Source organism: Pipistrellus hanaki, assembly GCF_964339955.1.
Source record: "Pipistrellus hanaki genome assembly, chromosome: 7".
Classification (NCBI taxonomy): domain Eukaryota; kingdom Metazoa; phylum Chordata; class Mammalia; order Chiroptera; family Vespertilionidae; genus Pipistrellus; species Pipistrellus hanaki.
In genome coordinates, this window is record NC_140509.1 from 7943786 (window position 1) to 7971669 (window position 27884).

At 47.1% G+C, this 27884-nt stretch overlaps 1 protein-coding gene across 3 annotated transcripts in view; it reads left to right on the top strand.

Annotated features, from left to right (window-relative positions):
- Positions 1–25652, top strand: part of RNF8 (ring finger protein 8) — a 41216-nt gene extending 15564 nt beyond the window's left edge. Inside the window, exons 3-9 of one of the 3 annotated variants that reach the window (XM_084889532.1) lie at positions 6188–6928; positions 9065–9127; positions 12093–12182; positions 14173–14280; positions 16240–16444; positions 21833–21984; positions 25201–25652. In XM_084889532.1, the coding sequence (XP_084745658.1) occupies positions 6188–6928; positions 9065–9127; positions 12093–12182; positions 14173–14280; positions 16240–16444; positions 21833–21960 (1335 nt within the window). In that variant the 3' untranslated portion in view covers positions 21961–21984; positions 25201–25652. Of the gene's footprint in view, positions 1–6187; positions 6929–9064; positions 9128–12092; positions 12183–14172; positions 14281–16239; positions 16445–21832; positions 21985–25195 lie in introns of all 3 variants that reach the window. The other 2 variants (XM_084889531.1, XM_084889533.1) reach the window with 2 other exon arrangements.
- Positions 25653–27884: the final 2232 nt, after the last annotated feature.

A 27884-nucleotide genomic window follows, 5' to 3' on the forward strand; every position in this document is an offset into this window, starting at 1 on the left:
GAAAAACAAAAACAACCTTGGAGGACGCTTATTTTGCACGTGAAACGTGGATGGTTGTAGTTATATAAATTTTAGTTAATTTAGTAGCTCTTCAGATAGTTCATCCTATGTATTGGTATTCAGCTATTTCAGAAAATTTGTAGTTTCAAAGTCACAATCTGAAATGCTTTGGTGGGTTTGCTTATCTCTAGTCCTAGAGGCTCAGGCATATCGTGTGAGCATTTTCCATTCTTCCCCTCCTATCACATTGCTGTTTACCTGCTACTTGGTGATTCCTGCTTTGGTCCTTCTGTAGGTTCTGGCATTTAAAGTCTCCGGTGAGTTATACTGTGTGAACAAGCCTTGCTGCTTGGTCTTCCAGCAGCTAGAGCAGTGGTTCTCAATCTGTTTTCAGTTGTGTCCTTACCTGGGTACTTACAAAAATACTGATATATTAAAATTCCAAACTTCTATTCATCAAAAGACACCATTAGGAGAGTAAAGACAAGCTCAGAGTGGAAGATATTTGCTACACATAACTGACGAAGGACTTATAATTGAATATTTACAGGACTCCAAATCATTAAGAAAAAGGAAGATAACCCAGTTTTATAAATGGACAGGAGCCAGACACTTCACAAAATATTGTATCCAAATGTTCAACATCCATCAAAAGTTGTTCAGCCTCATTCGTGATCAGGGAAATGTAAATTAAAACCAGAATGGAATAGCACTACACACCCACCAGAGTGGGTAAAATTAATAGTGAATATGCCAGGTATTAGCAAGGATGTGGAGCATAAGTTATCTGAGTAGAAGTGTAAGTTGGTACAACTATTTTGGAAAGTTATTTGGCATTATTTATTAAAGTTGCACTTATATATACCCCGTGACAGTATATTTGGTCACAGGGAAATAGCTCAGATGTCCATTGGCAGCATAATGGAGAAATAAACTATGAAATATTCTTACAATGAAACACTATACTGTAATGAATGTGAGTGAACTGCTACTATATCCAACAACACAGATAAATCTCACAGGCATAGAATGGAGTGAAAGAAGACAGACACCACAGGCACTGGGCTGGTGGGGGCTCAGGGGGGAGGGTCAATTGGGGAAAAAGAAGACATATGTGCAACTTTGGACAATAAAAAGGAAGATAGACACCAAAGAATATATATGTAATGGCATTCATTTAATGTCGAAACCAGAAAAATTAATGTGTGATGTTACTCCAGTCCAGTAGTCACCTGATGGGGGTAGGAGGAGACTTTATGACTAGAGAAGGCAAAAGGAGGATTCTGGGATGCTGATAAATGTGGATTAGGGTATTTTTGTTTGTTTTAATTTTTGGTAGTTACACTGAGGTGTTCACATTGTGGTTAGTCATCTAATTGTACATTTTTTTAAAAATATATTTTATTGATTTTTTTACAGAGAGGAAGGGAGAGAGATAGAGAGCTAGAAACATCAATGAGAGAGAAACATCGACCAGCTGCCTCTTGCACAACCCCCACCGGGGATGTGCCCGCAACCAAGGTACATGCCCTTGACCGGAATCGAACCTGGAACCTTTCAGTCCGCAGACCGACGCTCTACCACTGAGCCAAACCGGGTTCGGCTAATTGTACATTTCTTTTTTTTTTTTTTTTCTTTTTTTTCTTTTTTTTTTTTTTTTAATTTTGTACAGAGAGGAAGGGAGAGAGAGAGTTAGAAACATCGATGAGAGAGAGTCATCGATCAGCTGCCTCTTGCACACCCCCTACTGGGGATATGCCCGCAACCAAGGTACATGCCCTTGACCGGAATCGAACCCGGGACCCTTCAGTCCCCAAGCCGACCCTCTATCCATTGAGCCAAACCGGTCTCGGCTAATTGTACATTTCTTATTTGTGCACTTTTATGGTTGTATGTTATGTTTCAATGAAGCATTAAAAATATTGACTGATACTCACCAATTAGAATTGCTGAAATAAAACAATACCAAGTGCTGGTGAGCATGGAATCGTAAGCATTGCATGTGTGAATACAAAATGGTACTGTCACTTTGAAAAATAGTCTGGCAGTTTCCTGCAGCTAAACATACACTTACCCAGTGATTCTGTTTCTTGGTATTTACCCTAGTAAATTAATGAAAACCTAGTGTCCTCTAAGAAACTTGTGTGTGAATGTTTTAGTAGCTTTATTTAATTATTAAAACCTTGGGGAAAACAACTAGGGAATGGATAAACTTATATACCCATGTCCAGAATACTATTCAGCAATAAAAAATACCAAACTATTGTTAATGCAACAACATAGGCAAGTCTCAAAGTCATTGTGCTAAGTGAAAGAAGCCAGGCTCAAAAAGGGTATATTCCTTTTTTATTCCATTTATACTACTGGAAAAGGTAAATCTACATAGTTAGGGCAGAGAATAGATGAGTAGTTGCCTAGGAGTTGGGGAGGGATTGGCTGGAAAGGGGTACTTTGACTTGATCCAATTATAGACTATATGCATCCTATATAATAAAAGGCTAATATGCAAATTGTTCCCTCAACTAGGAGTTCAACCAGGGGATAGGATCAGACCACCAATCACCATTGATCCCCCTCCCCCAGCTGGCCCGCCCCCAATCGGGGCAGGCCGGCTGGACCCCACCCATGCACGAATTCATGTACTGGGCCTCTAGTTTGTATATAAACCTGATGCCTAGTTCCAGCTTCAGAATGTTAACTCAGTCTGAGGGTGAGACTCAGGTATTGCTATTTGTTTCAAACTTTTCCAGGTGATTTCACTGAGTAGTCAGGGTTGAGAGTTGCTGAGCTACATAAATCTGGAAAACTCCCAAGAGAACATTGCCTTTTGACTTTAGGTTTCACTGTCTTCAACAGCTGACTAAAAACACTGGACAGAGGTTGAGCATCAGGTGAAGTAATTATTGTATAGGGGTGTGTGCTATCCCACTTTTCCCACTGATGGCAAAGAGACATTAGGCAGGCTGTTATTGTTTTTATCACTTTGCTGCTGCTGACATTGTTCAAACTGCTGATTATGAAAACAACATTAAGAAAGGCTTGAACAGAGTTTGATTTATTTAAACCATTATATTTGAGATGATATTCTGGGCAGTACTTTATTGTTCTTATATAGCCATGGCATTTTCATCCTTTTCTATGGTCACCTTGTGAATAGACCTGACTCAGGGCTGTGGTCCCAATTATACCACTAGGTGTCACCAGGAAGTGATGAATGGGTAAACAGAAGGACCTGAAGATAAAATGTGATGGGGAAATGTGAGTGCTTATTTTCCAGGCCTAAAGGGCTCTGAAGGAGGCACCTTAATGCAGAGGATCTAGAGGAGGGCTGCAATATGTGTTGAAAGTTTTCCCCAGCTTTTTAGGGATTCCCTGTTCTCTGGTTTTGGGCCTCTTCTGTGACCTTTCTTTATTTAACCTTATCTTTGCCTTTGAGGTTTTTCTAAAATGTCAATACTTTGGCCAAAACCGGTTTGGCTCAGTGGTAGAGCTTCGGTCTGCGGACTGAAAGGTCCCGGGTTCAATTCCCGTCAAGGGCATGTACCTTGGTTGCGGGCACATCCCCAGTAGGGGGGGTGCAAGAGGCAACTGGACTATGTTTCTCTCTCATCGACGTTTCTAGCTCTCTATCTCTCTCCCTTCCTCTCTGTAAAAAAATCAATAAAATATATTTTTTTAAAAAGTATAGGAGCAAGAAAACTTCTAAAAAAAATTAAAAAAAAATAAAATGTCTATACTTTGGCATTAGATAGCCTTCTGTGTCATATTACTTTTCCTGAAACCTTTTTCCTAAGTATAATCTATTCTGATATAAAACCTTTTTAAGTTGTTTATTGCTGGAAGTATTACGTATGTCTCCTTTTTCCCCTATTGACTTTTCCCCAGCTGCTCCCGCTCCTCCCCCTCCCCCATATAAAACTTTTAAAATAAATTCTTCTGACCTCCATCCCCATCCTGTGTTATTTTCTCACATGTTGTCAGCAGAACTTATCAGTCCTCATAGTTTCTGAGGCTGAATATGAATAGAAAGGTTGGGAGAAGGTAAGCCAGATAAGCCAGGTTAGACCTAAGGCAGTGAGTTAAAGCTGGTCTTTCTGTATATATGTATATACTAGAAGCCCAGTGCATGAAATTCATACACTTGCGGGGTCCCTCAGTCTGGCCTATGCCCTCTCTCAGTCCGGGAGCCTTCGGGGGATGTCTGATTGATGGCTTAGGCCCGCTTCCCCTGGGGCGTGGGCCTAAGCCATCATTCAGACATTCTTAGCATTGCCATGGAGGTGGGAGCTCCCGCCATCACTGCTGCACTCGCCAGCCATGAGCCAGCTTCTGGCTGAGTGTTGGTCCCCCTGTGGAAGTGCACTGACCACCAGGGGGCACCTCCTGCGTTGAGCATCTGCCCCTGGCGGTCAGTATGCATCACAGCAGCTGATTGTTCTGCCATTTGGTCAATTTGTATATTAGCTTTTTATTATACAGGATAGCCATACTCTGCTTTCTCTCCCTCTTTCTGCTTGAGCCAAATAATATAAAGCTAGAAACAAGGGTCTAATGCTAGAATAGAGCTGAGATCCGATCTCTATTGCCCTTCATCTTCTGTACCTTGTGGTCAAGCCCCCATCTCTCATATTTGGGTTAAACAGGTAATTGTTGTAGCTAAAAGTAGATAACTGTAGTTACCAACATAAACATAAATCTTAGTACCAATTCAGCTATGAGCTTCATCTCTGGTTTGTCCCCCAAAGTTAATCCATGATATGGATTAAAATGCCCACTTCTTTCTTTAAACTCTAAATTCTGCATTCCCATTTGGCATCTCTTAGCTAACCCAGCTTCACATAATATCCATTGCATTTATAGGCTGTGCTTTTATTTGCCCTTGTGTTTTGCTTTCTGCTATCAGGTGCTAAACATTTTCATGTCGATTTTGCTCTCCATATATTTATCTTGCTGCAAGATGCTGAGCATAGAATTGAAATGATTGTTGATAAATCAAGCCAGATCATACCCTGTTTCCCCGAAAATAAGACAGTGTCTTATATTAATTTTTTCTCCCAAAGTTGCGCTAGGTCTTATTTTCAGGGGATGTCTTATCTTTCCATGCGCTAGGTCTTATTTTTGGAGGATGCCTTATTTTCGGGGAAACACGGTAGTAATAGTAGAGAGCACTTATATAATGCATACCATGTGCCAGACACTTTTCTAAGTATATTACATATGTTATCTCATTTAAATCCACACAAACACCATGAGGGAGAGACTGTTATTTTCTGTTTTATAGATGTGGTAACTGAGGCATAGAGAGGTTAAGAAACGTGCCCAAGTCCCACAGTTGTTAAGTGATGGAGCCAACTCACAAACGTAGGCAGTCTGATTCCAGGGTCCATGCTCTTAACTCTGAACTATGATTTAGTTATAACCAGAAAGCATTTATATATGAGTCACTGTGCTAAATGTTTTACATGTATTTTCTCATTTATTCCTCACAGGAATCATGAGGTAGGTACTATGCCAGCCCTATGTTACAGACAAAACCGTTTAAGTAAATTGCTGAAGGCCATGCACCTAATAAGCCCAGTAGGTTACAGCCCAAATCTCTCTGAGTCCAGAGCTCCAGCTTTCCCTCCAAGCTCATGGACCTCTCCGCTGTTAAGCGGGTCAGATCTCACCTGCGGTTTGACTCAGGACAGTGTTGGCACTCTTTGTTTATTTATGTGTATTGGAAAGCACTCAGCTCACTCACCAGTGTGTTCCGGGGGCACATGCAGAGAGGGTGCTTGCTTGGCTTTCCTGGTCAAGACTATCCTTTTGAGCTTTATCATTAGATGCCACTTTCTTTACGCATCGCCGTTTTTTTCAGTCTTGAGTCAATAGGAGCTATTAAATTTCATTTTCTTTCAATGCTACTGCATTTATTTGAGTAATTCATCCACTAGTAATAAGGGATTCCCGCCTGTTACACAGGCAGTTCTCTGTGGAGGCATGAATGTGAAATACAGGTAAAAAGCCAACGTGTTGTTTGAAGAATGCTGTTTCTAAGGATGGTGGTTTATGAGCCTTTCTTCTCTATTTGTTCTCAAGGGTTTTCCTTCTGAAAAGCCTGAAGGTTTTGTAGCAGCAGGGGAGACATTCCATTAAGAGGAGGAAAATCATGAAGCTTATTTTGTCTTTCTTTCCCTTTTCCCAGAGTCTGAATGGCGTTTGGCTGAACAGAGAACGCCTAGCGCCTTTAGAGGTGTATTCCCTCCACACGGGAGACCGCGTTCAGCTTGGGGTGCCTCTGGAAAACAAGGAGAGCGCCGAGTATGAATATGAAGTTACTGAAGAAGACTGGGAGAAGCTGTATCCATATCTTGCCCCGACGAATGATCAGATTTTGGGGAAAAATAAGGGCTTGAGAACTAAAAGGAAATGTAGTTTGGATGAATTAGAGGGTCCTGAAGCTCAAGGCCCCTCACAATTGAAATTCAAAATGAACAAAGTGTCTTGTGAACCTGGCCAACCACTGAAGTCACATGGGAAAGGTGAAATGGCCAGTGGACCCTCTGAACATTTGGAACCTCAGGTGACTTCTCTCAAGCCACGTGAGAACACCACAGGGGATCACGTTCTCTCTGGCCCCACCAGAGTCCTGGTGCTACATCCTAACAAGCAGAAAGCCCCAAACCCATCAGTATCTCAGAGCCGCTTGCAGCTGTTCAAGGTCACCATGTCTAGGATTCTGAAGCTCAAAACACAGATGCAGGAAAAGCAAGTAGCTGTTCTGAATGAGAAAAAGCAGACCCAAAAAGGGGACTCAAAGAATATTGTGCAAATGGAGCAGGAATTGCAGGATTTACAGTCTCAGCTTTGTGCAGAGCAGGCCCAGCAGCAGGCCAGAGTGGAGCAGCTAGAGAGGACTTTCGAGGAAGAGCAGCAGTATCTGCAGGTACCCGCACGGGAGGGAAGGGCAAGGGTGCGCTCCGGGGGGCAGGCCTTGTGAGCCTCTGGGTCAGGGACCTAACGCTGAGCGCCAGGGACAGCAGATGGAATGGGAACAGAAAACTTCGAGGTAAGAGAAGGGGGTGAGTCAGAGGTTAAGGCTTCAGTATGGTCAGGCCAAGAACCAGAGCCGGGTGCCAAGATGGGGTAAGGTGACTGGCAGAGCCAGCCGCAGGTTGTAACTGATCTCAGGATGTAAAGATGAGGCATTTCAGAACTGAGGTAAATTCAGGGAGTTGGGTGAAGGTTCAAGATGCCACAAACCACAGCACTTACTCTCCACTTAAACCAATAGCTGTCCTCATGAGTTTTGTGTGTGTGCTTTTTTTTTGTGTGTGTTTTTGTTGTTGTTGTTTTTTGCTCTGTAATCAAAGCCAAATCAGCACCAAGGCAGGCATAGGCCAGCTGGTTACTCTGCCCTAGATGTACCTGTTAGCTTGTTAGCTCTGTACCGAGCCTAGGAAGTGGGAGGCACAAAATGCTTTCTGTCCGTCCTGAGCAGCCAGCGTGGACCGAACAGGTCCACCATGATGCAGTTGTTGGGTTGAATGATAAGCCACCTTCCACAGGGCCTTTAGTGAGAAGGCTAAATAAAGACTCTTAGCGGTGTCAAGATAAGGTCAAATGTGTCATCCCCGTCATTTTCTTAGATGACAAGCTGTTGCAAAAAGCTTCTAGGCTGGAGCTGATCCTTGCTCAAAACATCAGTTCCACAGGTTTACTCCTACCCACTTGCTCAGGTAATATTGAATGTCAAGACTTCCCCACTGTTGACTAGATCTAAGATAGACCAGTGAGGATTGCGGTGAATAAGCTTCTCTCTCTTGTTTACTTTGTTCAGGGCAAGGAACAACTAGTAGTGTTCTCTCATTTCTGAACAATTTATCAGATTCATTCTAATCGCTTGTCGCCTGGAACTGGTAGATTAGCCCATGCCGTAGATTAACTAGGTCTTTCCAAGGGGACACACTGCTATAAGTGCCTTTTTGCAGCCTGGACTAAGTTCTTGAAATTGACAGATGGAGGTTTATCTCTGCATATGTGCTATATGCCGCCATTTCTGCAGCAGAATTCTGTAAGGGCTAACGTGTTCAGGAATGAGAGTGACTGTTAGTATTTGTAGCTGCTCTGGCATGTTTGAAGGAATAGCTGTGAAGTCTTTTTTCTGCCAAAATGGTAAAGAAAGGCCAAAGCACTGGTTAAGAAAATTTCTCAAGATAGGAGAAGCTCACATATAATGGCTCATAGTATCTAGTCCTTTATTTATTGGTTGGATTTCCCTCTGCCACAGGCCCTAGGGATTTATTCTACCCCGACTACTTGTTCAGAAGCTCATTTAACCCTTCCTGCTTCATACAGATGCTTTCTTTTCTTTTTTTTAAGCACCCATGTTGCTTGGTTCTCTGCTTGGGTTCAAGTGGTTATAAAGATGCTTAGTAAATGTGTCAGACCTATAAAATAAGCATAACCATTTAAGTCAGTATGTTTCAATTAGAGAATAATTTTAAGTTGGCATATTAGATGGATAGATAATTCTTTCAGGAGGGAAGGGCCCAGGGGTTGGGTGGAAGGTGCTGGTCATAGGGTAATGATGTGGAGGGCACCCTGTTGGGGGGTGACGGGGGAAATACAGCTTAAGTTCGGCAAAGGAGGAGGAGCTGTTCAAGGCTGGAAGTGGTAGAGACTCGGTGTGAGAGAGGGAGGTGACCAGAATAAAGGGGAGGAACCTATGAGTGCCGGCCTGGGCATGGTGCTTAAGATGGTTGGCAACTCAGAACCTTTCAGTTAACATCCTGTGAGGAGTCACCACATTTGCGGGAAATTAATCCAGAGTAGTTTCTCCAGAACAGCCTGAGTGGTGGCTTACAAGTGGCAGCCCTGAGGCGAGCAGTATTTAAGCAGTTAACTCTTCTTAGATCCCTTGCTGCCGACAGCTTGAGTAAAATGGGAAATTTTCCACCTGCTTCCTGCCCCCTGTTGCTTCCAGATGCTCATGCTGGCTGGTCTGCTCTGCTTGCTGCTGGATTTTGTTGCTTTTTCCCTCTCTGCCGGGAAACCTTCCATTTTGTTTTTGGTTTTGCAGGGTTTGGAGAAAGAGCAAGGAGAAGAGAACCTGAAGCAACAGCTGGCCCAGGCTCTGCAGGAGGTAAGTTAGCTCTTGCCATAGTGGGCTGTGGAGTGGGGGCAGCCAGGCTTCTCATGGCCACTGGCTACCTCTGCTGCTTAGCGCACACCTCCGCGGCACCTCCAGTCTAAAGAGAGCAGGTGACAGCTGCTCACACCATCAGGTCGGAGACTGGAGCCTCACAGACATGCCAGACCTCAGCATGGAAACTCACATCTTCATCCGAGCAGAAGCTGCTCTGGTGAAGATGGAATGGAGCCGGTAGCAATTAGGAGGCTCTGGGGAAGTGCTGCACCTCCAGGAAGGCGAGGGCAGCAGAGGGGAATCGTGAGCCAGGCCTTGGCCACCACCAAGGCCTGCAAGGCTTCCATTCTGTCACCGATCCTGAGCTGAAGCTGTCCAGAACCCATTCGAGAATGTGCAGTTTAACAGTCAGCAAAACATCCTGATTTACTGAAAAGGCAGGGCTCACAGGAATAAAATTCTCCTAAAAGGTAGCTTGTAATTTTTTATTTAATTTGACTACTTTTCTCATCTGATTATTTTTATAAATTTTTTTGCATCTTTAAAACCTGTTTTGTCTTCTATCCTTTATGTGTTAGAAGTAGTAATTTGATGCAAGTTTAGTCGGGCTAGTGGATGGTTGTCTCCTTGAGAAAAGTGAGTGATCGCATTAGAGTTTGTTTAGGATAATTGATCCTTATGGCTCTTTTATTGCACGCCTGCCTCCAACCTTCTTGCTGTGTTAACCGTCACATGTGATTTAAAGCTTGGGAGGTGCCTGCCTTGATTTCTTGAGAGGTGCACAGACAGCTTTGGGAAGAACTAGGTGAAAATTCCATTTGCTTGGAATTTTATTTTCTAAGTTTGTTTACTTTCTAGAGTAAGAGGGTAGGCATGCTTCCCATGTAGAGGGTTATTAAGTTAATATTCAAATACTGTTTTGAACTTGACTGGAAAAGAGAAAGGTTCTGTTGCTTGGAAATCCCTGAGGGATCACTGCGTACTCCCCATCCACAGCTCCTCACCCTCTCCTGAAACAGACAGGAAAACACTGTCACTCAGCATGAGGTGCCGGGCCAGTCTCCGCTCATTAGCCTCAAATGGGGTACTTCTAGGTCATAGTTCTGTGCCAGCATGCCTGGGGGACATAGCTCTCTCTCAGCTGAAACGTGTTGGTTCTTCTGGAACTGCTTTTTCATTTACCAGATCATTATATCAACTGGGTTTACATAAAGGTTTACAACTTTTCTGAATGCTTTCTTAGCTGTTACTAGTGGCCTGGTGCATGAAATTCATGCATGGGGGTTGGGGGGGTGTTCCTCAGCCCAGCCTGTACCCTCTCCAATCTGGGACCCTTCAGGGGATGCCCCACTGCTGGCATCAGGCCTAAAGCAGCAGTTAGACATCCCTCTCGTAATCTGGGACTGCTGGTTCCTAGCTCACCTGCCTGTCTGCCTGATCTCCCCTACACACTCTGCCTGCTGACCTGATCACCCCCAACTGTCCTCCCCTTCTGGCCTCATTGCCCCTAACCGCCTCTGCCTCCGCCCCTGCCACCATGGCTTTGTCCAGAAGGACGTCCAAAAGGTCTCCCAGAAGGTCTCCCGGTCTAATTAGCATATTACTCTTTTATTAGTATAGAGGCCTGGTGCATGGGTGGGAGCTGGCTGGTCTGCCCTGAATGGTATCCCAGAGCAGGTTAGGGGTCCCCTTAGGAGGTGGGGCCGGCCTGGGTGAGGGGCCTGGGGTGGTTTGTGTAGGCCAGCCACACCCCCATTGGGGTGGGAGAACCCACTGGGGGCAGTGCCAGCTTGACTGAGGGGCTGGGGCAGTTTGCAAGCCAGCCATGCCCTCATCGGGGTGGGGGTCCCCACTGGGGGGGGCATGACCAGCCTGGGCGAGGGACTGAGGGCCATTTGCAGGATGGCCATGACCCCGTTGGGATGAGGGTCCCCTTGGGGGATATGGCCAGCCTGGGCTAGGGGCCGAGAGCCATTTGGGGGTGGTTTGCAGGCTGGCCAAGCCACCGGCTTTGTTCAGAGGGATGTTCGGAACATCTTCTGGTCTAATTGGCATATTACCCTTTTATTAGTATAGATTTTATTATTAACACCGATATGGATGAGGTACCTGTTTTCCTATTTTATAGGTGAGAGAGTTACAACACATCTAATTAGTGGTCAAAATGAACGAATACCCAGGCCTTCTGTTATAACTGCTTTTCTCAGGCAACCACACATTTTAAAGTTTCTTTCTTGAATAATATCTTTTTAGAAATACAAAAAGGATGTGGTTTAAAGTATAAGCTACACTTATGCACAGGGAGTTCAGAAATTAGGTTTCATAGAAGTGGAACCACTTGGCACTCATCTAGGCAGTTAGTCCCCATGAGAAGCTGTTAACTCTTGGGCACGCCAGGTTCCAGAAAATGCAGGCAGGGTTTAGGCAGGACTGTCTTGCACGGGAGTAGCGTGTGATATGTAGAATAAATAGGTTAAAGGCCTTTTTAATTTCAATGAAAATGAAATCCCTGAATCCCATTTCTCCCTGATTACTTCTTAAAAGCCCACTCCCAGTGCTGGGTAGCCTCAGAGTTCCTTATTAGTTCTTGCACATTGGTTTTTAGAATCGCTTGGACAGCTTTTATAAAAACGCACATTCTGGGCCCCCACCAACATCTGCAGAATCGGATTCCCTGGAAGGCAGTTCCTCAGTTGATCTGGACAGCCAGGGGGGCTGGGCTATTTCCAGAGGGATTACGGTAGTAGGTTTCATGGCCTCCCTGCCTGTTTACTCCCCCCCTCCCCCCCAAAAAAAAGGCAGCAGATAAGTGTCCTGAAGGAACAAAGGCATTAATTTTAAATTGCCAGCCCATTGATCCCTTGAACTAACGCCGCTGACGGGGGGGAAGGGGTAGCTGTGTGTGGCTAAAAGGAGGGGTGCGGTGGAGCTCGTCTTGAGTGTGTGTCTGCTGTTTCTGCAGCATCAGGCTCTAATGGAGGAGCTAAACCGCAGCAAGAAGGACTTTGAAGCCATCATTCAAGCCAAGAACAAAGAATTGGAGCAGACCAAGGTACTAGAAAGAAGATGAAGGTTTAGAATTTGGTTAGTATGTGCAACTCAGCATTTTCAACAGTGCAAGGGTTGCTATGGTGAATGGTGAGAGAAGAGAGTATGTGGCTTTTCCCAGCCTCAGGGGAAATAATCTGTAAAATTACTCAGGCCTATAGAAGGTTCTGCCTGTAAGACAACATCTGCTTCCTTCCCTCCCTCATTCGGAAGCGAAATGCCACAGATCAGACACACTTGCTGCGGTCTAATCCATTGTCTAGGGTAGCTGCTCCCTCGGTGCGTCTCACTGACACAGGCTAAGGGGTGCTGTAATCACATCCTCATGCATTTATGTAATTATTTCCCACATCAAATCAGCAGGACTCTTAAGTTAGGGGTTATTAACTCAGTGCCCACCGAGGTAGACGGGGAATGGAAGTGAGCAGTGTCCTGTGAGGACGAGGTGCACGGGAAAGGAGCCTTTGCCCCCACCGCCGCCCCAGAGAGCAACTCTGCTGCAGCCAGTTGTTGCAATCCAGAAACATGCGAGCCCGGTGTTGTCAGATCTGAGTTTGCCACAGAAGAGGGAAATCCAAATGTTCACGTAAAATATCCTAATTTTCAAATATTCGCAACAAGTTCAGTTTTTTGTTTTGTTTTTTAATGGCCAAACTAAACCAATCTGTAGGCTGTATCCAGTCCATAGGCCATCAATTTGCAACCTCTGACCCCAAATCACTGCCTGAGCCGGCCTGCATCTCGCAGCCTGCCCCTCCTCACAGACAGCCCGGAGCAGAGCACAGAAAGGAGGAGACTCTCTTCACTGGGACTGATTGCCTTATCCTCTGTTAAAATCACAGGGTACCTTCTTCCCCAACTATCTTTTTAAACACGGCAATTCATTATTGTTCAGGGAACTTGACTCGTTAGAAATGGGCCCAGACCTTCTTCCCTGTCGTAAGCAGTCTGACAGTCTTCGCTTTGATTAGAAGAGAAAACAAAAGATTAAAAATAAGCCTGGCCAGGGTAACTCAGTGGTTGAGTGTCAACCTGTGAACTAGAAGGTCACGGTTCGATTTCCTATTAGGGCACATGACCAGGTTAGGGGCTCCATTCCCAGTAGGGGGTGTGCAGGAGGCAGTCAATTGATAATGTTTCTCTCTGGATATTTCTATCTACCTCTCCCTTCCTCTCTCTGAAATCAGTAAAAATTAATTTGTATATTAAAAACCAAAAGATGATAAATGAACCAATTATATTCCCTGAAAGTCATTTCCTCTGTCCCTCGGGGACTCCTAATACTTTATTTTTGAGGTTGAGGTGCTAACTTAAATGATGCTTCAAGGGCACACACCCAGGATGCTCCCTAAAAAGATTGTCCACAGCGGTTTGACCTTTTGCGGAAAGCAGAGGACATTGCACTGCAGGCCTTGCAGGAGTGGGAAGTGGCAAGCAGAGAGCTTGGGGCCTGACACCCTTCCAGCCTCCAGGAAACATAGAGATTATCCCTATTTTACAGAAGAGGCAGCTATAAAGAGCACAAGGCACCTTATACACTAATTCAAACTTCTGCCTCTATGGACTGTTCTTTATGTCTTCTGTTTTGTCCAGTGAGTTCTCAGTTTGGGGAGTTATTTTATATTATATCCCCTCTGAACTCCAATTCACTATGGGATGCTGAATGTCTCATTCTGGCCTTGGGTGTTGGTGGGGTTAGTATACTGCCTTCAGTTTTTCTCATTGGGTTAAGTTAGGAAAGGAGACAGAAACTATAATACAAATACTGAAAAATCAGAGAGAGGAAAGAAAGGAAGACAGTGCCCCCTCTTAGAAACCAGTTCTGAGAAATAGTACTCCCTGGGAAATGCTTTGTTCTCTGTGTTGCTCTGCCAGGATGGATTTTTAATTTAGAATCCTGGATCCCATTCCGGGTGATTAGCCCTGCTCCCTGTTTGTTTTGTATTCTCGTTGGTCCTCCCGAATGACGGATAGGTTGGGTTGTGTCTTTGCAGGAAGAGAAGGAGAAGGTGCAAGCACAGAAGGAGGAAGTTCTTAGCCACATGAACGACGTGCTGGAGAACGAGCTCCAGTGTATCATCTGTTCAGAATACTTTATTGAGGTAATTATGCACAGTGGCTCCCTCGTGCCTGTCACTCTCCCGACCCTGGGAGCTCCGCTGCACAGGCGGCCGCTGCCACAGGGAAGCATTCGGAAGGGCTTTTGCTTGTGGGAACTTCTTGTAGCTGACTTCAAAGTGATGTCTACAGGTGGCCACTTCTCATTTGTTTTTGTAGTCTTCTTTAACTTTCCTATTTCCTTTCCTATTACCTTTGTTCTCGGGTATTTACTTGATATACCGGTAATCAATATTTTTAGCTGCAATACAGCCTTTCTTTCTGTTGTTGGGGAGAAAACAGAGCCACATGGCTTTAGTTTTTGAAGAATCAGAAAAAAGCTGCTCAATAAAGCTACTCCTCACCAAGAATGGGCGTGCGGCACAGCCTTTTAACCGGGCGGTCATATCATTGATGTGTGGACACTGGGAATTCAGTTTCAGGGACTCCGAGGCCTTGTGAAAGTGAAACAGTTCTCTCCTACGTTATCAATAGTCACCCATCATATTTTTGCACAGATTCTTATTTTTGCATATTGTACCATTTATGACCAGTTTATCATATACACAAGTTTAAATCAGGTTTTTAAGTGACAGTGCTTTTCACTTCCTTTACAAAGGAAGTCACATATGGCACTGCTTCCTTTTTTATGGTGGTATTTATGAGGTTGAGTCCACTAGCCTCCTAAAAACTCTTCTGAGCACACCTGTTTCTTTTGCTCTGGATCCACTTTGATTTCAGGTCATAAATTTCCCCATAATTTGTAGGCATTTGATTCGGGTTTACAGACTCTACCAGGGGAAGACAGGAAAGGGGGCTTGGGACAGGGGGTGGGTTAGCCCACCTGGGCTTCTGCCCAGACAAAGCAGACTGACAATGTGGCCTGGGTTTTGTGTACTGCACATCGCCTGACCTTTTCTACTTAAAGTCGTGTTGGAAAGAGGTTTCCTTTTAACCAGACCGTTTTTAGTGCTTTTTTTAAAAAGAATTTACCTCCTATAGTAAACAGATGGTTTACTGGTTGGCCTTTCGGCCAACTTAGCATTTGAAACACACATTATTTCTGTGTCATTTGTCACATCCTAAAAGCAGGATGAAGACTTTTGAGCCTCCGAAAAGTTGTGTCTTAGGAGGCATACATAAATCGGAGCCATGAAGATAATGGTTTATATTATTGGAAATGAAAAGCACGGCGGAAATGGGACCACTGGTCTGCTCAGCGAAACCCCTCAAATGACCAAGCTCCTCAGCTTCCCCCCTTTCCACAGGCTCATTCACTCACGGTCAGGCCCTGGCAGGAAGCCCATTACAGTTTTTCCATTTCCCCCTTTTTCTTCAGCCTTTTTAGTTGCCTTTTACTTGTTTGTTTAGATTTTTTAATATATTTTATTGATTTTTTTACAGAGAGGAAGAGAGAGGGATAGAGAGTTAGAAACATCGATGCAAGAGAAACATCGATCAGCTGCCTCTTGCACATCCCCCACTGGGGATGTGCCCGCAACCAAGGTACATGCCTTTGACCGGAATCGAACCCGGGACCTTTCAGTCCCCAAGCCTACCGACACTCTATCCATTGAGCCAAACCGGTTTCGGCTATGAATTTAACTTTTGAGGAAGAAAATAAACCATCTAACTTGTAGCTTAAAATTTCCCGTCCCTTGCCCAGCCAGGGTTGCTCAGTGGTTGAGGTCGACCCATGCACCAAGAGGTCACTGATTTAATTCCCAATAGGAGGCAGCATATCAATGTTGATGTTTTTCTCTCTCCCTTCCTTTCTCTATAAAATCAATAAAAACATTTTAAATTTTTTTCCAGCCCCCAAAATGGTTCTGGTACCTTTTGTAAGCTCTCTAGAGAAGATTATGGTTGAAAACCCACTTGGTCTTGCTTAGCTTTGAGATCACCCCCACCCTGGGAAAGTTAACCTGACAGTTCTGATGTGTGTGTTCACATTCCCATTACAGGCTGTCACATTGAACTGTGCCCACAGTTTCTGCTCCTATTGTATCAATGAATGGATGAAGAGGAAGGTAGAATGTCCCATTTGTCGGAAGGACATCAAGTCCAAAACCCCCTCCCTGGTTCTGGACAATTGCATTAGTAAAATGGTAGATAATCTGAGTTCGGAAGTAAAAGAACGACGAACTGACTTAATTAAGAGACGAAAAGGTGAGTGGTTTTGTATAAGGTGAATGCCCTCCATGAAGGACTTACAACTGGTTGGGGAAGAGTGGCAGAAGGGGACAAGTAAAGGAGTTAAGGATAATGTGTGAGAAGGAGTTGAAGTAGCAATCACTCCCTTACTTGAGCACCGGGAAAGGGGGCGTAGTGTATGTGCCTTGGTTATGGGGGTAAAAGATGTGATTAGAAACGGATGGTCAGTCAGTTTGCTGTATTGATCACTAGATGGTGCTGTTGTTCAAGACAGTTTAGTTCTGCCCAGGTTTAAAAACCCTTGGGTTGGATATATACAGTCAATTATAAATCAGACGTATACAAGTCAGAGATTCACCACTTGAATGCCTGAAGGAAGCACATATACAGGTTCTCTCTGTGATAGTCACAGCTTCATTACACAAATTGGGCATAATGTTAAACCAGAGGCAGATAAGTTTAAGCCTGCCATGTTATCATTGTGGGTGCTAATATGTTTACCAGCAAGTCTCCGAGTTGGAGGGAATTTGGTAAAGAGATTGGGGAAGGGGTGGGTGAATTTCCCTAAAGAATCAGACTTCCATCGTGAACTCCTGCTTATTTAACGAGTGACATCACCCCTGCTGCCTGCTCTGCTGAGGGTTGCAGAGCTGCTCTGCTGAAGACGTGAATAGCCTTTGGCAAAAGGACATGTCCTGGGGCAAAGCACCAGGAGCTTAATGGATAAAAAGGTTGGATGACGTGCAGTGACGAGTGCATAGAAGCAGGGTGGATTTGATCATCACTAAGTCCCTTTAACAACCTGGTGTAGCACTGCCTCCTGAGAAAGCTGCAGAGCCAGCGTGCTGTGATACCAGTTGGCTGCACATAAGGCCTACCAGAGAAGAGCCAGGAGCCTGCTGCCATTCCAGGTGCTTCCCACCACCTGGCCAAGGGAATCCATGTTGACGTGTGCCTTTGGATGTACCTTTCCCTAAGTTCAGAGGGGCTGAAGCAATAGGATCTTCCGTTCACTGCTTCCTTTCTCCTCGCCCTCCAGCGGATAGCAGCCACTTTGAGTAGGGCCAGCAGTCTGATGCTGATTTGGGAGCAGCTGTGGCATGAGACGCCCTCAGGTGGTCCTCTACAGCAGAGGCAGAAAGCCTGTGGTGGTGGTGGTGGTGGGGGGTTGTTGCCATGGTAAACAAAAGTGTTCTTGAGCCTGTTACACTCAAGGAAGATATTCTGACCTGTGCCCATTTTAAGCCCCCAGAAATTGTTTTTCTTACCTCCCAGGAGCCATTGGTTCTGGCAGAATCCCATCGTTCCTTCTCTCCCCCTCCCTCCTCCGTTAGCATGTACAGGAACACTGTACGACGGGCCAGGAAACAATTGTCACTGAGGCCCCGTCTGTGGGGGAGGAAGAGAGGGACGCAGGTAGCATGACAGGTTCCACAAGCAGGGCGCTAGGAAACTGCCAAGAAGAGGCACTCCCGTCGGCCTGGGCAGGCGGAGTGTGGGAGAAGCTTCACGGAAGACGTGCCTGTTGAATGAGTTCAGGGCTCCCCAAGGGGCAGCTTTCCAAGCAAAGCACAGAGGTGTGAGAAGCAGTGTCTTGTTCCTAGCAGTGCCCCCTCATGTCCACACCAGGTGGAATGTCTCCATGGCCGAGCAGCGGGTCTACTGGGGCATTGCGAGTGCCTTCTGTTCGCTTTCCTCTTTCCTTTCCGAGGGAGCGGGGACCCGGGCACCCGGAGCTGACCAGGCTCAGCCTTTGAGCTGAAGTGTTCTGGGACTGTCGGCAGGGGGGAGACTCCCAGGTACTTTCTTCGTCCAGCCCATTGAGTAGGTTTCTTCTCGAAAGTTCGAGCTCAATAGATGGCTTCATGCAGCTTTGAAAGGGATAGAATAGCCAACTCCCTTTTCTCTCCAAAGGCTAAAGAGGGTATCTCTGCCTTCTGGTAACCGCAGAGCTGCACCATAAGCCGATCAGCCTCCCCTGGCGGCACCTGCCCAGGCCGTTCTGGCAGCCGCCTGGGCTCCTGCAGTTATCACCGCGAGTGCAGCTGTGAGGTTTCCTCTGGAGACGGCAAAGGTTCTCGTGCCCGAGCATCCGCAGCTCCGCCAGCCTGCGGTGTGGGATTTAGCGGAAGTCTCATTTCAGATACCAGCCTTCCTTGCCAACAGAAAGCTGGTTTAATCCCCAGTGCATGGGAATTTTAAAAAGGACCAAACTTAGGCTCTGGGGGCTCTGGTTTGCAAGCCTGTCATTGTCAGAGGACTCTTTTCTCCTGCAGGGGTTGCTCTCAGCACGAGTTCCAAGAGGGAGACCCGCCTCTCTGGCCACGTGGGGCTCATCCTATAGAAAGCATCTGGTCGTTAGCTTAGCTTCGTGTTCCATGCCCCATGGGAGGCACAGAGCCTCCTGGCTGATGAGCCATTGGTCCCTTGTAAACTCCGGGTGGCCAGATGACAGAGGAGAGAAGGAAAGTGTTGAAGAAAGGGTGCTCTGGAGCTGGGGCAGGTCTAGAGCATCAGTAAGTGCTAGCGCCAGTAATTGTAACTGGCCCAGTAATTGTAACTGGCCCGGCTGGAAGGAAGCTGAAGGAGGTTTGCCTGCCGGGAAGACGTCTACCCCCTGCAGAGGCTCCCTCCCCTGTTACTCTGTTCTCCTTCAGTGTTTGTTGGTTGACAAGAGTGTTAACATTCCCGCTTTTATGTTTCCCCAGCAGTTTCTCTGGGTTGGGCTCAGAAAAGAAGAAAGCAGATTTTCTAGAAATAAAATCCTGTTGGTCCTTTAGGACTGATTTCCAGTCCAGGGGCTTTTTCACACCACATTCCCCAGCTCCATTGATACTGTCCTATTGAGCAGAGGCTAGTGAGAGTGCCATGGCCTTCAGGTGAGTTGAGGCGGAGAGAGGTTCATGAGCCACAGCTTTGCGGAGTCCAGAGGTTGAGGGTCTCCAGGAAGATCTGCCCAGGTCACGTCTCGACCAGGTCAGACCTGGGCTGCTTCCGGTAGCTAGCTGGAGGGTGGTCCAGGCATGGGATGCAGGAAACTGGCAGTCTCTGAAGAGAGTGCCTGCCTGCCACCTGGCAGGCCGTCCCTGATATTGCCATTGTCCCTTGCTGAAAGAGAGCCCAGTAAAGGCGTGTGTGGGAATGGCAGAGTTGACTTCATCCAGAGAGAATACTTGTTGGCAAGTACTTTAATCCTCCCAGTCCTGCTGCTAGAGAGTCAGGAGGGCCTATGCATGAAGTCAGCATGCCGGTCTGACATAGGATTGTGTTTGTCTAAGGGACATAGCTCTCAGCAAGGGTAATATGCGGTGGGGTGTCCACCTGCATGCATCTGAATACGTATAACACTGGACTCTAAAATATTTGATTTAGTCCAGAACCACCCTCCAGTTTTTGCCCCTCCTTTTATATATATTTTTCTAAATTGAGATTTTTTTATTCCTCTCCTGAGGATACATTTTTATTGATTTTTAGAGAGAAAGGAACAGTGAGGGGGGTGGAGAGAGAGAAAGGGGAGAGAGACAGAGAAAGAGAGAGGGAGGGGTGGGGGGACATTGGTCGGTTGCTTCTGTATGTGCCTTGATGGAGATTGAACCCACAGCTAGGTATGTGCCCTGACCAGAATCAAACCAGAAACCTTTTGGTATTTGGGACAATGCTCTATCACACGGAGCCATCCAGCCAGGGCTTTTTTTCTTCTTTTTATTGTTGACACTATTATGAATGTCCCCATTTGCCCCCACCCCCACCCAGCCCCCGTATCCCCTTCCCTCGGGCCATAACCACACTGTTGTCTGGGTCTATGGGTTATACATATATGTGTTTGGCTAATCCTTTCATCTTCTTTCATCCAGCTCCCCACTCCCCTCTGACAGCTGTCAGACTGTTCCATGTATCCATGCTTGTGTGTCAGTTTATTTTGTTCATAAGGTTCCACATATAAGTGAGATCTTATGGTATTTGCCTTTCTCTGACTGGCTTATTTCACTTAGCATAATACTCTCCAGGTCCCTCTATGCTGTCTCAAAGGATAACAGACCATCCTTTTTTTACGGCTGTGTAGTAAGTATTCCATTGCGTAAAAGTACTATAGCTTTTTGATGTGCTCATCTGCTGATGGGTACTGGGACTGTTTCTAGATCGTGGCCATTGTAAATAATGCTGCTATGAAGCATATACTCTTTCTGATTGGTGTTTTGGATTCTTAGGATATATTCCCAAAGTGGATCACTAGGTCAAAAAGCAATTCCATTTTTAATTTTTTTAAGGAAATGCCAATAGTGTTTTCCACAGTGGCTGCAGCAGTCTGCATTCCCTTTTCTCCACATCCTCGCCAGCACTTGTTGTTTGTTGGTACATTGATGGTAGCCATTCTGACAGGTGTGAGGTGATACCTCATTGTTGTTTTAATTTGCATTTCTCTGATGATCAGTGACTTTGAGCATTTTTCTTTTCATGTCTCTTGGCCATTTGTACATCCTCTTCTGGAAAAGTGTCTATTCATTCCATTTGCCCATTTTTTAATTAGATTATTTGTCTTTCTGGTGTTGAGTTGTATATGTTCTTTATATATTTTGTAGATTAACCTCTTATCAAATGTATCATTGGTGACTACAATGGGTTCCTTTTTCATTTTGTTGATGGTTTCTTTTGCTGCCCTCCTTTTTTCCTTCCCTTCTCCTCTTTTGTCTCCTAATGTTCTTCCTTTCCTTGTCCCTTAAGTGGTGTCTGCCTCGTCACCCTTATTGGCATCTCAGATTGCACAGTTGGGGCCCTGCTGGCTTGGTTCAGTGGTTGAGCATAGTCCTGTGAACCAGGAGATCACGGTTCTATTCCCAGTCGGAGCACAAGCCCGGGTTGCAGGCTTGATCCTCAGTGTGGGTTGTGCAGGAGGCAGCTGATAATGATTCTCATCCTTGATGTTTCTGTCTCTCTCTCTCTCTCTCCCTTCCTTCCTCTCTGAAATCAATAAAAATATTATTTTTTAAAAAATTGCACAGGTGGAAGGGACAAGGGCAGCATGGAAACTGTTCACCCAGTGGCGAAGGTACTGTGATCTTAGAAGTCAGCTTCTAAGACGTGACTTGGAATAATGGAGTAGCCATCATTATTAGTAGCCTCGCATTTCTCGTTGACTCTGTAGTCCTTGAGGTTTCTGGATGGTCTCCTTCCATCTGGAGGTGAAGCCTGTTCTGACTAGTGTTCTGTGGTGGAGTGTCTCTCTCCTTCACCGGAAGCTGCCACCTCACCGCAGGCCCCCCACAAGCTTTCACAGCTTAGGGGATGGCCCATCCTACAATGATGATCTTTCGGTGAACCCCAAATGCGTACATGGCTGGGTTTGAGGGAACCATGCCTCCGGCTAGAGAAGAGACCAGCTGACCTTTGCTTACCTGCCTGCAGAGTCAGAAGCTCTGGTGAGCACCGCCCACCAGCACTACCACCGCCACGTTGTACTGAGGGCGAGACCCGTGCTTGTTGGCCAAGGCTTTCCCACCAGCCGCAGAGAAGGGCCCAGGGGAGGAACCTGAGCACACGCTGGAGCTTCAGGAGAGGTAAGTGAGCAGCTCTGCTCGGGGGAAGCGGGGGAGGGTCCAGCAGGAGGGACTTCCCCTCGCTTGTTGCTGTTTTCCACAGCGGAAGTTCTTCCTGGCTTTTTTGGTTTTGTTTTCTGTAACGATAAAACAGTTACTTTGGCTCCCTAAAAAATGGACCCCCCTCTTCCCGCTAACGTGCACCGTGCACCTTTAAATTGGCTCTTCAGAAAGACTTGCAGGAGCCTCTTATTGAGGGAGACCCCTTGTGTGCATGTGGCGCAGCCTCACTACCCAGAGCTGCTGCTCCAGGAGGGTTCCGTGGTCCCGGCACTTATGGCGCGCTGTGCCGAGTGTTTTAGAGCAAGCGCAGATAAGTGGGTATTCCCGATGTCCATGGCCGTCCTGGAAACCGTTTCCTCCTGTCCTTCCCCCATGGAGCCCCGTAGGATTGGGTCCGTCTCCACGGAGGCATCCGTGCATCAGCTGCACTGTACCCTGTCCAGGTGCCTGTGGCTGAGGTTCCTGAGACGTCTGGTAAGACCAGGCGTGCTCCTGTTTCTGGCAGGGCTCCTGCTTGAACAGCCTCCTGCTTTTCTGCCCTGGAGAGTTTGGACCTTTTTTTTTTTTTTTTTTTTTTTTTTTTACTTTTGACCCATGAAACCTGAACCAGAACCAACCCTACAGGAACTGCTCTTCGCTTCCTTCCTCTGGACCTGCCTCTTCCTTAGTGCCTACTGGCAGGCGCTGGAGTGGAAGTGAGCAGAGCTTTCGGTCCAGGTGCAGGGCCTGGCCGTTGCAGTAACGCCACGAGAAGAGAGATGAGAGAAGAGAGATGAACGGTGCTAGGCAGAGGCCCAGGGACAGAGAAGGGAAGGGAAGGGAAAGGGGGGTGGGTGCTATCACCGGGAAAGGGGCTAAGAACAAGAAAGCAAGGAGTGCTGAGGGCAAGCAGTGCTGAGTGGCGGGTCTGCAGAGTGCGGAAGGCGGGTTGAGCATGAGGCCGGTGGACTGTGAAGGGTCCCCTGGCCTGTCCACAGGATTTAGACTGGGGCCGTGGGAAAGCTATAGAAGATTTGGGGTGGAGCTGTGGCTGTCCACGCTACACTTTTCTGGATAGGTCAGTGGGCCGCCGCGAAGATGATTCATGGTGATGGGGACCAGAACAGAGGCAGCGGCTCTGGCCAAGGATGCTGGCGGGGCCAGAGAGGTAGCAGTGGGGATGCAGCAAGTGGCTGGACTTGCGCAGTGGGACAGAGGGTGGAATCTGCAGGTGTGTGGAGCTGGTTTGCTGTGAGGACGAAGGAGCTCAGAGATGTGGATCACTCCGGTTTCTGTGGGGCATGGGGCGACGATGGTGCATTTGCTGAAATCAGGCGCAAGTTGTCAGGGAGGTGAGTTTAGTTGTAGACTAGTTGTTTAGACCAAAGTGAGTTGAGAGTGCCTGAGGGCACTTATGTGGACCTGGAGCCCAGGAGAGTCTAGATTTGGGGATCCTGCCTGGGTGGTCAGAGCCCGGAGCAGCGCCAGCATGGAAGGTGCGGTGGTGAAAGTGGAGCAGGCAGGGCAGACGGTGAGCAGTGGCCAGAGGTGGGGAGGGGGGCGTGTGGGACAAGCAACAGAAGACATCGGAGTGGCATGCATGGAGCCTTCCTGACCCCACCCTTAGCCCTTATTGCCTTCTAGACATCTCCCTCTGTGTTTATTTCAAATACTTACAATGCTGAAATTGTATCTATTAGTGTGTTCTTGCCCTCGATTTGTAAACAGGACAGGGGCTGTGTCTGTCTGTGGGTGGTCTCGGGCCTGGGAGTGTTTGGCCGATCTCCAGTGAGTGCACATTTATGAGTGGTCAGGGCTGCGGGGTGGGCAGTGTGGCTGCGGCTGAGGAGATGAGGACAGAAAAGTGTCCTTTGGACAGAGCAGGCATCGTGGGGACTGGCCGGTCCGCAGCCAGTTTGCATTGACTTGTAGAAAGAGTATGAGCTAAAGTAGACAAGAGCAAGATTAACCAATTCTTCAAAAAATGGGCTACAAGTGTGAGGAGCTACTCAGAGAAGGCCGTGGCTGGGAAGGACGTCAGGGTGCAGGAGTTTTTGGAGACATGAGAGATTTTAGCAGTTCACTCGCTGGTTGGAAGGAGCGGGAGAGGAAGTGCTGGGGAGCCGGGGTAGGGACGGGGACAGTGCCTAGGGAGGCGGGCAGGGAGGAAGTGCAGAGCACAGAGGGAGGGGTTAGTCTCTAAAAGCAGGAGGTAGTCCTGTTCCCTAGAGAGCAGGGGACAATGTGGGAGGGCGGGCAAGGAAATGTGCGTGAGGGAGTCCAGAGCATTTCCTTCCTGTGGCCCCTGCACTTCTCTGAGCTGCCAGGGGAGGCGCTTAGCTGAGAGGAAGGGACCTGCACGGCTCTCCCAGCTCGCCGAGGCTGCCCTGAAGTGGGAGAGGAGTAACTTTTACAACCCTTGCAATCCTCCTGCCAAAGTGTCTCGCACCTCAGGCTCAGGGAAGGGCGTTTCCTTGGTGGCTGCCTTGTGCCCTCAGGATGGGCCAGGATTCCCGCTTCTGGAGGTCAGCAAGCAGCCCCTCCCCCACCCTCCTGGGGTCGGAAGAACTCCCGCCTCTCCCTCCAGGCACCATGGATTCAGGTCCCTCTTTCCTTCAACAGAAACTTACTGAGGGCCAGCTTTGTGCCAGGCACTGCTGCAGGTGTAAGGAACAGAAAGAGGAGTGAACATCTACTAAGCTAGTGCCATGGAGAAAAACAGCAAGGCTGGGGAGCGGTGGGCAGAGCGTGGGCAGTTTTGGCTGGCGCAGTCCATGAGGGCGGCACCAGGAGGTAGCATTGCAGTAAAGCTCTACGGGAAGTGGCCGCTGCACTGGGGGCGTGTCCCACAGGGAGGGGACCAGAAGGGCAGTGCTTGGGGCTGCTTGGAGTGTTGGACAAATAATAAGGAGGCAGGCGGCTACAATAGAGTGAGTGACCGGGAGAGGAGGTGAGGGCAGGAGGCGGGGTTAGGAGGCAGGTCCTGTGGGCCTGATGGGCCACCGGAAGGCCCTTGATTTTGCTCGTACTCTGGGGGAAGTGAGGAGCGGGCTTTGAGCAGAGTGACATGATCTGACCTGTTTTCTCTCTGCAGGGCTGGCCTGTGGGGAAGGGATGGAGGGTGGCAGTAAGGAGGCCAGAGGAGGCACATGCGGCTCATCTTTTATTTCTCTTCTCTTTCTCTCCAAAGCAGAGAGATTGCTGTGAAGACCGTGCTGCAGGAGCCTGTGAAAGACTGTGGAGCACGGGGTGGTCTCGAGGCTCCTCTGTGGACTCCAGGCTGCGCCGGGCCAGAGCGTGGGAGAGCCACGTGGGACAGAGTCCAGTAGGAAGTTGTCCGTCACGAGCCTCCCACGCTGGCCAGCCCGCCGCGCCGTCACTGGAGCGCCCTGTGCCCACCGCCCACGGCTCCCGGCGCCGGGCAGACTCTGCCTCAGTGCGCGTCGAATGGTTATGTAGTTCCGTTTGCTCTTCTAAATCTGTTGTTGTTTTGTTACTGTTTTGGTGCCTCCGCTGACCCTCGTTCCGGACAGCTTGAATGTACCCCGGTGGCTGCCCCTGGCGCCAAGGCAGCCCCTGTCTGAGAGGAGGGCACACTCCTTGTGAGAACAAGATGTCGTTTCCTGGAAATAAAATGTGAAACTGGACACCTGCTCGGCCGGGCTTCGGTGTATTTGTCTTCTTTCCCTCCCAGCTCCCAGACAGTCTCGCAGGTAAACACTGGCAGCTCACCAATGGCAGCCAAGGAAGCGCCTGTCCCAGGTGATGGACTCGGCGAACGTCAGCCCAGACGCCAGGCCCAGGTCACGGCCGTCACACTGGGCTCCGCGAAGCCCCCGATGTTGCGCTTCGTCTTCATTCCGGAGCTGGGCACTGCTTCCCTGGCTTCGGGAGGGGGTGGCCTCCCTTCATCAGCTGGGCTTTGCAAGTAGTTTCCAAGTCTGTTTTACCCAGTGTCAGGAAACGGGTAATGCTTTTCTGTGTGTGTGTTTAAAAAGAAAAAGTAGAAGTCCTCTCTCTTGCTACCCCCTAAGCAGAAGGGAAACTAGTTTGACATTTGGGAGATAGAAGCTTGGAGAAACCTGTGGCACCTGCCCTTGGTTACCAGCGATGAGAGTGAGGGACCGTACTGGAAGGTGCAGGGTAGTCGTTGGAAGCAAGGAGCTATCGGTGGTGTTGTGAACTGCATTGTGCCAGGCAGTGATTTGCTTCTGGGTGGAAAGGGATTTCTCCTTTATCTTTTTATGCCTACCTGGAGAATCGTTCTTTGTAGTTTTCATAAAGGATTGGAAGCTATTGACTGGACAACTTCCTAGGCTGGTAGGTTTTCTCCTTTGTTGTGTGTACTGTGAATTGGGATGCCAGAGTCCTTCGTCGTCAATACCGCCTGTCTCACCAAGTGTCCTGATTGATTACTGGTATAGTCAAGGAAGAAGTAAATAAACATAGAAAACGATACTATAAAAATATCCGTCATAACCACATAGTAAAAATTCAGGAGAAACAGGAAAAAAAAAAAAAAAAAGAAAGAAAGAAAGATTATTACCATCTTGTTGCGATAATCTATTTATCCTATAAATGTACAGACAGTCCTTGGGTTACATCACACTATAAGTACAACGTTTCATGGTTACTTTGCCATCTCCCATTTATTTATAAAAAAAAAAATTCCGCCAGGACTGGTTTGGCTCAGTGGATAGAGCGTCGGCCTGCAGACTGAAAGATCCCAGGTTCGATTCCGGTCAAGGGCATGTACCTTGATTGCGGGCACATCCCCAGTGGGGGGTGTGCAAGAGGCAGTTGATTGATGATTCTCTCTCATTGATGTTTCTATCCCTCTTCCTCTCTGTGAAAAATCAATAAAAAATATTTTTTAAAAAAATTCCGTCATTTCAATGTATGTACATATGTGCTTTATGTTTTTTTATTATTTATTTACCACAAGTAAAGGTCAGAAATTGTTATCTCTCTTAATTTTTTTTACTGTTTCACTTCTTTACTGCTGTGTGTGCTTCATGTGAGTGACGTAGGTGCTTATGTAGGGGGGTTCTACTTATGGCGAAAATCTCATTACATAGCTTAGGAACGGATCTCTAACGGAACCAGAGGACCTACTGCATTTTGTTTATGTGATTACATAGACATATACGAGTATAAATGTTGACTTACTCTTTTTTTTAATTGATTTTAGAGAGAAGAGGCAGGGAGAGAGAGAGAGAAAGATAAACATCAATATGAGAGAGAAACATTAATCAGTTGCCTTCTGTTGGGGATTGAACCCGAAACCTGGGTATGTGCCCTGACCAGGAATCGAACCTGCCACCTTTCAGTGTGTGGGTCAATGCTCCAACCAACTGAACCACATCAGCCAGGCTACTTAATTCATTTTTTAAGTTCACATTTCATAATCACTTTTAAAGGGTAGAGATACACTTAAAAAAAATTATAAGTATATTTAAGCTAAACTGACAAATGCTAGAGAGCAAGATCGCAAATGCTCCCCAGTTACGCACTTTTGAGTGGGTGATATGGTCACGTGGTTTGAAATGGGAAGTACAAGAGAACCAGAGTGAAGCCTGTCCGTCTGCCCCTGTGACCACTTCCCCGTGTGTCCTTCCAGAACTCGCCTCTCCCCAGGCAGACGCATGTGTGGTCTCTCCCTTTCTTCTGCACAACTGAGCATGGACTGCACATGATCCTTACCTTGCTTTTGGCGATGATTCATGTCCGTTCCTGAGGAACTTCCTGTCTTTGTTACAGCTGCCAGTCATCCCCTTGCGTGTTTGCGCCATAATTGTTTTTCCAGTCGTCTGTGATCTGGGTTGCTTCAAACCCTTGACTCTCCTTTTCATGTAGCTCCCAAGGAAGTTCTATTAAGT